General features: G+C 37.0%; 1 protein-coding gene across 1 annotated transcript in view; it reads left to right on the plus strand.

Annotated features, from left to right (window-relative positions):
* Positions 1-12766, plus strand: part of col23a1a (collagen type XXIII alpha 1 chain a) — a 142457-nt gene that overhangs the window by 94981 nt on the left and 34710 nt on the right. The window contains exons 3-5 of the mRNA XM_082176784.1: positions 7910-7954; positions 9746-9753; positions 10892-10918. Of these exons, the coding sequence (XP_082032910.1) occupies positions 7910-7954; positions 9746-9753; positions 10892-10918 (80 nt within the window). The remainder of the gene's footprint in view (positions 1-7909; positions 7955-9745; positions 9754-10891; positions 10919-12766) is intronic.

Below are 12766 nucleotides of genomic sequence, written 5' to 3' on the forward strand. Positions count from 1 at the left end.
TTTACAGTCATCAGAAACTGATTTAATGATAACAGGCTGCAGTAATGCTCTATTTAGTAAAACATCCAGCGATCCACTCGAGTTACGAATGCTTTTAGTCTCAGACTGTGTGAGTTGATTAGCAATATTTAAAAACAGGCAATCACAAGTAACGCTGTTCTTGTAAAGTTCTAGCATACCTTGCATGCTTATTATAACTGTTATGCCTAGGGTTTAAAGGAGCGCCGAAATATGACTGTGTAATCTGGGAATCAAGACCACTTGATCATGCACTTGTTTGCTGTTAGCTTCTCACATGTGTTTGTCACAAGATACCACCGATCTACACCAGATGACATTCAGGTGGACAGAAGGCGCAGTCCATTTTATACTGATTAACAACTGGCTGTCAGCGGATAAGATTAATTTCATTCTCGAATGTTCTCTTCACAATTCTGAGAATAGGATTTCAAATTACTGACCACATTATTTATTTATTTATTATTTATTTAATTTTTAAAACATATATAAATATTATGTATTTATATTATGTATAAATATATATTTTTTATAAATATTATTTATTTGTATAAAACATTATTTACATAAATATAGTTTAAAATGATATGTATTTATAATTATATAATCTTTTTAAATAAATGATAATGCTTATTGTTTTTAATATTTATTTATTTATTTAATTTTATAATTATCAGGAAATATAATTTTTGAAACAATTATGTAAAAAAAAATTATATAAATAATAAGTACAAATATATTTATTTATAATTATATAATTTAAAAATAACTATATATATTTGAATGTATAAATCTGTTATGTATATACATTTATATTTAGTTATTTATTTGAAGAAAAAAAGCTTTTGTAACCTGATGTGAAGATACACGACTCATGACAGGTCTTAGTAAACGGCTTGTATGTCTTTGAAATGAATGAGGGTCAGATTATCGTTCTCACAATTCTATTTAAACTGTGTATTATGTTGCAGTTCCTAATAATCACTGGCCAACTGGCATTGTAATAACTCACTACAAACAAAGCCTACTTACTATACTACAATTTTACCTGCCTTTGAAACTTGGGTTTGGACCCTGAACCCTTGTTTTGTAACTGTAATAGGATTTAATGGGTCTAACACACCTCTGAAGAAAGCAAGTGGTGTCTGATTTGATTAGAGACAACAATCACTTGCATCCAATACAACACGGCGACATTTGTTTATTTTCAGATAAGATAAATATATCATTATGGAGCTTATTATGACTGAAATAATAAGCTGAAAACGTGTAGGAAACATCAGCTTTATGTAATGTGTTATCAATTTGTGTGCAGTCACGTTTCCTGTGCCGCTAAATTGTAAGTGATTTATGACTTTCACCTCTTACCTGTCTTAATGAGTAGCTACTTCACGACCTTTGAACCTACACGATGATTAGAATGAATCCGAAATCCTCTCATAACGCCCCGGGGCTACTTTTGTCGTGCTGCATTTGATGGGGCGTGAGTTTGAACATCCTCTGTTCACTATTATAATCACTTGTGCTAATGGGAGAGCCACCCAACGAGTGTCTGGGACCCAGTTGAGGCCGTCCCCTCTCATAAACACCAACACTTCCAGCGTCAACAAACAGATGGAAATGTTTCACTGCCAGGCCAGGCGGCTGGGGGTGGAGAGCGACAGAGTTGTTTATCTGGAGGTCAAGAGAGTTCACACTCCATCATGCAAGGGCCAAACTCCTAATAGCCGCACTTACACGGGCAAACGCCAACCCTCACGCATTACATTTACATGCTAATGGCGGGCTCCATATGTTATTTTGGTACTGTGCGGCTTAAATTGTTGATTTAATCTTTGCAGAAAAGCGATGTTAGATGGGCCGTGTTTAGAGGAGGTGAAATCTCTGTTTGTTTTGCTGTGGGTTGGACAATAAATGTGTGCAGATGCTGCAGATGCATAAAAATCTTCAGCTTTTGTAATGTTTAAAGCTAAAATGGGCTAACAAACTGAAGAAAAAACTAAACAATCTATAAATATTTAATTAAAATCATTTGAGCGAATTGTGCATGGTTATTCTAATCAGAATGCCTGATGGCCAGGTTTCCTCTGCTGTTCTTTGGCGCTTCAACAAAGCTTAAACAATACAAAACAGGCACCACAAAGCCACAAAGCCACAATAATAGGAGGAAACTCAATGAAGATGTGCAATTGCATATCATATTTAAGGTCATATTTAATATCTGAGAGCTTTCTGTCTCTTCGTTGACAGCTACAGTACTCAACTACCTCTTTGACGCTTCAAAAAGTTCATATAGAGATCGTAAAACTAATCCATATGAATCCAGTCCGAATTTTCTGAACAGACTCGATAACTTTATATGATGAACAGATTGAATTTAGGCTTTTATTGCATGTAAACATTGATCAGCGAACATAAACAGAAGCTCAACTGAACCTGCTTGAAACACGAGAACAAACTCAAACGTGCTGCGTAACATGAGAATAAAGCTCATTAGTTCTTTCACGTCTAGTGAACATGCTTGAGCTTCCGTTTACCACAACTTGTGATTAGATTTTTTTTAAATAATCCCAAAATCCATATGGATTAGTTTTATGATTTCTTCATAAACTTTTTGAAGCATCAAAGTGGTAGTTGCGTGGCTGACTACGGGGGGGACAGAAAGCTCAGATTTCACATCTCAAAAAGATCTACATTTGTATTCCGAAGATGAACGAAAGTCTTACCGGTTTGGAACGACATGAGGGTCAGTAATTAATGACAGAATTGTCCTTTTTTTTTTTTGGGTGAACTATCCCTTTAAGGCTGAAATACAGTAAGGTATTTTTGAGGTTAGCACGGCGCTGTACATAAGCAGATTGACACATTCACTGGCATGATCATGCTAAAATGACACTATCATTTAATAGCTCATGCAAAGCAAGACAGGAAAGCAAGCATTTCATTTATAATTGTACAAAAACAACATTCGCTTCAGAACTCCATGTGTGATGGTACCTGGCACTTGAAACGTCTTCCACGTACACGTAAACACACTCACACACATTGGAATGCCCAGATAACACACATTGCCTCTCCTCATTTGAAACGGTTGACTTCGGCTCTGTTATTTGGCTGTTCGTGATCTCTCATGAGCAGCAGTATTTGATTTGACAGTCAGAGTTCCTGCTCTGTTACAATCCCCCCACAAGTCAACATAAACCACCTGTCAGACATCACAGAAAGCCAAATAACTCTCTCTGTTTTTGCATTTTGCATGAACATGAAAGCGCTTTGTTAATGCGCAATGAATAACGTCCTAGTGATAAAAAAGTGCTTAAATTATCAATATGTCGTTGATGTGGCATTTCAAACAGTTGCAAGTAAACAATTTATCTAAATTCATGTATAATAATTATATATTTTTTATACATAATTTGATATATTACATGTATTTGTCACATCACAAGACTGCTTACATGAACTGCAAACAAGTTAAATGATGGTAAATAGTGAAAAAGGAAATGATAACTAGTTAAAGCCTCTAAAATACGCATTTTCCCCCATTTTAACCCAACATGTTATATATCAACCTCTCATTTAAAGTTAGAGGTTACGACTATTTCATGATTGGATTTTCAATAGGTATAGAAAGAAACTGGTGCAAGTTTAGTGTATTATTTCATTGAGTTACAGATGTTGGAGAACTGAAAGATAATGTGTGAACTTCCTGTCAGATTATGTTTAAATTTGCCTGGGACAAAGGTTTGTCACGGTGATGTCCACACAAACCACACACACCTTCTGGAATTAATCTAATTTCCGTTCCATTTTTAGAATTTAATTTGGTCAGCGAGGGATATTGGAGAGGAAAACTCAGTTGTGGTTAAGGAACCGAGAGGATCGAATTCTGTGATTTCACTGCTGACGCTTATTGCGAACAGTTGCTCCCAACACAAAGCCAGAGGAAAACAATGACGTTTTCATTTGCTTTAGACCAAATGTCACAGTAGCTAAATCAAGCCTTTGCATGACTATAAGAACCAGATTTTCTCAATCGGATAAGGATTGGAATTTCGCCGAGCGGTTAGATCGTCAAAGCAGAGAATAATGATACACTTCAATTATCTGATTTCTTAAAGTTCACATAATGGGACAGCTATCGGGGAGAACATAGGAGAACTTTAAGATGGCGAAGACCTCGATTGCATCCAGATTCCAGTTTTTAATCTTGCAGTTGTTACTTTTATGATAATTGTCCATGAGACAGTTCATCAAATGCTGACAGATAAAAAGCTTGAGAGGCCCCTTTCATTGGCGTCTTCAGCATTGAGCCGTCAGCCCAGTTGTCTCAGAGTTCCTCATGGTGTTTATGGGCTCTGTTAGTGAAGAACATAGTTACACTTGTATTTATAGCCGTTGTGGTTTGGTCTTTTGTAATTTAATACTGTGTAGTGCAGTAAGCTAAGAGCTTAAAGATGAAGCTACGGCTCACTATTTTCACTATGTTGACTATGAGTTATGTTATCGTACACAAACACTGGAACGTCATTACGGTAGGGGAAGTTGAGCCGAAAGCCGTATATTATATAGAACAGAACACATAAGAGAGAGAGAGAGAGCAACAGAAAGAGAATGGCGTAAGATATAATTTACAGACCTTCTTTATACTTATATATTTATGTCTCCTTAACAAAGATATCACAGTACTTATTTAGCAGCCAGGTTTGTACAAAGCAACTTCCAGTACACTTAGTGACCTTTAACCTATGGCAAGGAATGTTAAAAGTTTTATAAGTTCTGAGTATAGTTTATAAGTTAAGCATCAATGCTGTCATTTACCATGGATAATAACTTCAACAAGTTCCTCAGTTTGTAAAAAAAATAAACACTTCTGTACTTACAAATGAAATTCAGCCTGGAGAGTTTTTGAAGCAGTAATGTGTTTTTGAAGCAGTAATGTGCATCTCATTTTTGTTAAAACAAGTATTAAAAGCAAAGCATGTGATTTCAGTGCAACTAAGGCTAAAAGTAGCTCCTAACTTTTGTTGATTTTGGAGAAACTCTTAAAATAATGGCTGTGTCAGTCCTAATTGTAAGACTCCTAAATGTTTTCTTTAAGAGCAAGCATTTTAGCGCCAAAACCAGCTCTTAAATCTGTGAAAAGTTAGAGGTAGTCGAGAGGACTCCTAAATCGCCAAGGCCCTGTTTACACCTGTCATTAAGATGCGTTTTGGTCGATCGGATCACAGGTGGACAAGGCTAAATTCAGGTGTAAACTGGGTCTAAAACATTTTGAGCTTGTCGAATGCGTTCAAACAGTCACAAAAGACGCCTACTCTCCACCTACTGACCTAACACGTGAACATTATGGGAAGCGCTCTAGCCAGACGGGATTTAAACTTTGTCGTATGAAGACCCAAGTTTGGTTTGAAGATGTACCAAGCACAATGTTCTCTCACCATTCCTGATTTCGAACACACTCTCACAGCGTTACGTGTCGTCTTGCGGCTGTCAGAGCAGAAACAAAATGTTTTTCCGTCGTCTCCTGGCGCGTTCATATGTAAATTGCGCAAGCTTATTTTGTCCATTAGATCGAAAGATCTGAAGACCCCTATAAATTTACCACCCATAGACCCTACCCTTGAAGAAATCTGGACAAATCTGGACGGTTGAAAGTGGACAAAACAGTGTAAACGGGAATATGTCTCCCTCGTCTACATGTGGTCCGATTGACCAAAATTAATCTTAATACCAGGTGTAAACAGGGCCTAAGATCAGTTCACAAACAGTTCTAAAATGACTTGTTGTTGGCAATCCGCCTCTGCAATCTGCCCAAAGACACTGTACACCATTGAGGCAATAGGCGATAGAGCGATGACATTACATTAAAGTTGATTTATGTACAGGCAATATGCATTGAATGATGGAGAATGAAACATTGAAGTCAAGTTGAAAATGATATCCCATCGTCTGTGCAGTGCTGATAGCCCTGTGGGCAGCTCGGGTGACCCAAGTTTGATTTCCGGCTCATGGACCTTTCCCGATCTCGTCCCCCTTTCTCTCTTCCATTTCGCTTCCTGTCTACTCACTGTCCTATCATAATAAAAAGGCAAAAACTGCAAAAATAAATCTTTAATAAATGAATAAATAACTGAGAGACATGTAGAATGTATTTCCTGTGTTATTCGACTGCATGTCACAGATGCGATAGAGTTGAAGTTGTATTGAACTTTGAACATTCCTGTAAGGACACTGGATGCACTAGATTCAGTAAAGTGAACCACACCGGGGAAGTGAAACCCGGAGACCCGTTCCTGACAATCTTTCTAATAGGGGTTAAACCAGCAGGGGTTGATTAACCTAGAACAATAACAATAATGCCAACAAGAAGAGTGAGTCTGCGACCCAAGCTTGTTAGCATCCCAGAATCCCCCTCTCCCGCCAAGCTCAGGTATGGTTTCTATTTCACAGTACCTAAGGGAGGGAAAAAAGGTTGATGGAAGTGATTTAGTGCCCAAGGGACAGAAAGAAGGAGGGGGTTAATCGGTTAACCAGAGGAACAGAGAGGAGGGAAGAAGGGGGACCTGGCTACCGTCTGGGAGGTATGCCCTCGGCTGCTTTGTTCTGACTTACATATACACGAACAGGAAGTGATGCGTGGTGCCCAGATGCCTCATGCACAGAAATGCATACTTTATCTGCGTTTATCGGTGAACAGATTTGAACCTAATCCTGATCTTTTCCCTAGTTTAAACTCAAATGGGACTGGTTTCTACATCACACATAGTGCTATTTTTATACCTTTCTACTGCCACGGTCAAGCTACTGCCATTTGGCTCATATGGACTTCTTTTAGCGTGAATCTCATGAAAACTGTCACGGAATGTCCAGGTCAGATTTCACTTCAAAAAAAAAAAAAATTATTTAGCATCAAGAAAATAAAAAGTATCATTTTTAGATTGACAATAATAGTAATTATTTTATTTTCATGATAATTAAGCAAATTTAATCCTCTCCAAGTCTCCCAGTTAAAATTCTCATTTCCATAATCCAAACAATATTTGTTATACTATCAAGTAAGATGATATTCAATGAGAATCAGAATTTTTACATTAACTTTAACAAGGGGTCCTACAATTATTGTTTGATCTGAATCTAATACAACATACATCAAATAAAAATACAAGATTAAGTTAACCAAAACGTTCAGCTAAATTCTGCATTACAATCATATGTCACAGGCAATATGCATTGAATGATGGAGAATGAAACATTGACGTCAATAAAAAATCCTAATGGTACTAAAAAGACTTCAAACTAAGTACAATTTTTTTGATTTTTTATTTTTTTTTTGATTTGGTTGTCAAATGTAACTCATGTCTGACCCTTATATATGCAATTTATATTTTAAATGAACTAAGTTCATTATTATTTCAGCTCAGCGTTTTTTACAGTTATGCTTAGTTTTGGTTTCGTTTTCTGTCAGTCTGTTTAGTCACTTGTTTTCTTGTGTTCCTTTGTTCTCCTTTTCCCACCATAACCAGTTACCTTACCATGGATATTAATTTAATCATCACAGCTATTCATTATTTAATTTATCACCATATGTAAGTTCTTCACCTTTGCTCATTCTTGGTCCGGTATTGTTTGTGCGTGGCACACTGTTTCAAGTCGCTGGCTTATGTTTAATAAAGACTGCCATTATTTGTACCTTCTTCATCATTGGACTTAAACCCCGACAGCGTTCACACGGGATTCTACAAACATCTGATCGGAAGATCCTTTTAATAAATCCATGTGTTCAGAAACCTCAGTAATGACTCAGAAATGGATGTCAAATCAATTCCAAAATGTATTTTATGTACTGTAAGATATTTATGAAGTCATTCTCTGTCTCTCCTGACTTCAGGTCCTCCTGGGAAACGTGGACGGATGGGCAGAAGAGGTGACCCTGGTGAGTGCCATCTCTTCATTCATGTTGCCCGTTCTTGATGTCTAGCGCCTTTCTATAAACATTGTTACTAGAGTGTTTAAATCATAATCAATTAGATGTGACAGGGAGGAAATCCTCATTGAATGTGGTTTTGAGTCACTCAGATGATTCAGAGGTATTAAACTCAGACTGATGATGACAAATAAGGATGCTGATGTATTTCTAAGTGAAGCTGAGCGGTAGACACACATGTGGCTCTCAAGGGCACAGATTCAGAATGATTCATTGTCGCGTCACTTGTTCTAGAAGCCATCAGTACAGCTTGTGAGGTTTAAGAAGGTGTCCGGATAATGTCTTGCCTGAAAACATCCATGCCGTATCTCTGGATAATGTGTACAGTTTGTGCAGCAGAACCTATATTCACCTCCTGACCAGATCTGATTATAGTTCCCATGCAACTGGCATTTGGACAGGATGACAATTCTTTACATCTGTTTTTTAAACTTGTTCCAGCTCCGCTGCCCTGGGAGAGGAACTTCAAACGCTGGCAGAACACTTTATTTACATAGAGATAGTGGGTCATTTTGTCACTAAGGTCTGCTAGATGTGGTTCTGTTTAACAGTGCGTGCTTGTTGTAGTTTGGGTCGTGTAGTTGCGGACGGGAAGAGTTGAATGTGGGGAAATGGATGGAGGAGGTTCTCTGTTGCACAACAGTTTGTTTGTTTCTCTAGAGTGTGAGAGAGAAAATATGGTTGGAAAGCTGGAAGATATTTAGCAGACTAATCAGCGCAAACATTAGGCGTGTCGCATGTGTCCATGATAACTCAATCTTTAAAAAGCGCTCATTCAATTACAACCCTCATCAATTAAAAGATCAATCTTTTTACTAAACGATTTTAATGTCTTTAGCTATCTCCATAAAACACACACACACACACACACACACACACACACACACACACACACACACACACACACACACACACACACACACACACACACACACACACACACACACACACACACACACACACACACACACACACACACACACACACACACACACACACACACACACACACACATTCAAACTCTTTCTCTTTTACCATCTTGCACTTGCACTTACCCAGCTAACATTCTCAGAACATTCTGGCAAGGTTCTTAACAAAAAGTTATGAACAAAACTTCTTCCAGTTAAATTAATAGAATGCTGGATCAAAGTTATCTGGTCTTTAATAATGTTTTTAAAATGAATCTTCAGAAAATAATGTTTGAAGAATGATAAAAGTGATAGTTTCCTTAACGTTTACATAACCAAGAAAAAACCTTTTTTTTATTTAACATTTTTGAGCGTTCAGAGAACATTCAGAAATCAAAATTTTATAACGTAATAGGAAACATTAGCAAAAAGTTCTTAGAACATATTTTTTTAGCCTGGGTAAATGCTTTCCAAATGGTGAAGCTGTTTCATTCACAACGGTCAGAGCTTGACTGTGCTGAGTGAATGTTTTCTTTAAACTCTTAAGAGGAGCGAGTTCTGTCAGCGTCTAGACGTCAGTAAATACCAACAACTTTCTGCCTCATAAAACTTCAATGTGTCTCTTAAACCTCTTTGTCTCCTCTGAGGGCCATAACACTTACCTGACATACATCACTGTGCCATGTTGTGTCAGGAAACATTTATTTAGAGGTTTTCCATTTTGCTGAAAGAGTGAAAGTGTATTTTTTTTTATCATAAGTTAAACTGAAAGTGATAAGACTTTTTGGCTTTGTTTTACACATCTCTTTGTTGTGTTTTCTTTATTTTTCAGGACCCCCAGTAAGTACCCCGTCCTCACACTTCACAATAATGACATGCAGCAGATATGAGCTCTGTATTGTGGTAAGGCTGACAAAACGTTTGGAAGGTGAGTCATAAAAGCTGAGAAACAGCCTTCAAGTTCTGGGATCTTTCATAGCTTGTGAAATTTTTACATTTGGGAATATTTGCAATTTCTAGAATCTTCACATCTGAGCCGAAAGAATAGCATTCTAGAATACTCACACCAGTGCCTCTGAGATTCTAAAATGAAACTAGAATAAAGTTATAGAATAATGCTAAAAAATTAAGTTCTGGAATATTTCGCTGAAAAGCAGAGCGGCTTCTTGAAGATCCGGTGTTAATGTTCTGGTATCCAACAAAAGTTTAACACAGTGAAACAACAGGTTGCAGACTGTCTGAAACCTGCTTTAGATTTAGGTTCAAATCAAGCCGTCAACACCTTGTTTCAAGCAGATATACGTGACTTCTAATCCGTATTTTTGTAGGCTGTCATGAAGATTTCAATGATCTGTTTAATGCTTGCAGATGTCAAATTGTGTGACTACAATATTTTTAAATTCATCACACTGAATTTATAAATATTAAGGTAGCACTTTATTTTACAGTGTCCTTGTTACACGTTACATATAGTTACTGTAGTAATAACTATAAATTATGCATAATTACATGTAACTAACCTATTCCTAACCCTAACCCTATGGTAAGTTCATGTAGTTAATTATTATTACTTAAATGTATAATTACATTGTAACACGGACACCTTAAAATAAAGTGTTATCAATATTTATCTTTTTTTTTTTCTTTAATGAAATTAACCATGGCTTCTTTGGATTATGAAAACTGTAATGATGTTACACTCTTAAAAATAAAGGTTCTTCATTGGCATTAACAGTTTATTAAGAACCTCTAATATTCATGGAACTTTTCCATTGCGCAAAAGGTTCTTTATAATGTTAAAAAGGATTATTAAAATGTCCTTCTAAGAAATAATGGCCATTTTTAGAAACTGTTCCCTGAAAGGTTCTTTGTCGAACCAATGCTTCGCTGTGAAATCCTCCTTTTGGAGCCTTAAGATTTGTAATCGTTTTATTCTAGGATTATATTGATTTATTATACCCAATTTTTCTTTGCACAGGGCAAACCTGGGCGCGACGGTTACCCGGTAAATGTTCTTTCAATTATCTAGTTTCTTTCTTGTGTTTTAATCTCCATCTTTGGCTATTTTTCATCCCTTTATTGCTTCAATCACCTCAAGTTCAATTGCTGATATTAATTTTCTCTTTTCCATCTCACTAAACATCTGTGCAGCTCAAAAAAATTATGTCGCAAGAGACTTCAAACTAAGTACAATTTTTATATTTTTTTATGTTGATTTGGTTGTCAAATGTAACACATTTCTGACCATTATATATGCAATATATATTTATGTCGCAATATATACTTATGTCGCAAGAGAAGTTTTAGTAATAGTGTCTGCCCTAATTTCAAAGTCTTAAACTTGATGGGACTTGAACAATCTCTGATGAAGAATGAAGTCTTTCGCTGGTATTTCTGCAACATGGACGATAATGATGCTGAGTTTCCTGGAACGAGTGAAAGCGCTCCTGGGCTCAATTACATTGGTAATAGTGTTTCTCTGTTGAAACCGCTATAGATTCACCCCATTGGCTAAACCTGTGTCCGGGACAGCAGGCCAGAGACACTTAGAACTTTTAGTTTGTAATTTCCTGGTTTCTTGAACCCTGAAACGGAAAGTAGTTGGGCGTTTTGAAATGAATTGGGCGTAGACGAAACATCACATGCTAACTGTGACATATGGGCAGATGTGCTCCGATCTGTTGAAGTACAACACACATCTGAGGATTTTTTCCTATAACTAGACGCTGATTAGAGTAGCTCCAGAGTTTGTTTGTGTTCAAATAAAAATACATTTGCTTGGTAAACTGTGACTCATAATTGCATCTTGTATTTCATTTCACATTTCAAACAATCAACAGTCAGTTTATATATTTTTTTTCTAGTACCTTTGTTTATGTAGATACAAACATGAGATCAATTCTTGGGGTCCAAACAGTTTTCTTATTGAATTGGATCATTGTTATGATTGTATAATCTATTATTGAAGTGGTGTGGTGGCCTCTAGTGGCTCTCGGTAGAACAGCAGACCGCGGAATGATAAGCAACAGGCGGTTCTGGAACATGTCAAGGTGAACCTGGGGTCAGATTGTGGTTAGTCACAAAGCGAATGAGGCTTTGTACCTTGTTTTGTCTGGGTCTTAATTGTGGACCCCTTGGTTTGGTTGGTTTGGCTCCAAATATCAAGAGATGTTTAGTTAACAAGCCTTACTCACCTCGCGGCGTGAAGTATGAGTTCAATAGAGAATGTATTTGTCTGGGAGTTCTGAGGAAGACTTATTGTGCCTCTTTAGTCAATTATACTGCAGATATTATTTATTACATTACCACTTCCTGTCTCTCTACCTATTATCTCTACTAAAATCAGAGAAATGTTTGCACTGATATGGCATGGCGTATCTGCTTTAAGATCAGCCTCTAGATACGTCTATGCCAGGCTGGGTCAGTCATGCCCAGCAAATTAGTATCAAGAGGTACACTCATGGTTTTCCCAGATTTGTATGTCTGCCGGGAAAAGTCTGTGGCTAATTATAGACAGGTGTTTGTGTGTGTGAGTGTGTGCTTGTTTTACTATCCCAGTGGAGACTTCAACCTGAATGCACTCTGACTCATGGGGACTCGTGTCACCGTGGGGACCTAAATTGAGGTCCCCATGAGGAAACAAGTTTATAAATCATACAGAATGAGAATTTAATTTACATTTTGAAAATGTAAAAATGCACAATGTTTTCTGTGATGGGTAGGTTTGGGGTTAGGGTTATTGTAAAGGGATAGAATATACAATTTGTATAATATAAAAACCATTACATCTACTGAGAGTCAACCACAAAAATAGCGAACCAGACGTGTGTGTGTGTGTGTGTGTGTGTGTGTG

This window comes from Leuciscus leuciscus, assembly GCF_965113295.1.
Source record: "Leuciscus leuciscus genome assembly, chromosome: 8".
NCBI classification, from domain to species: Eukaryota; Metazoa; Chordata; class Actinopteri; order Cypriniformes; family Leuciscidae; genus Leuciscus; species Leuciscus leuciscus.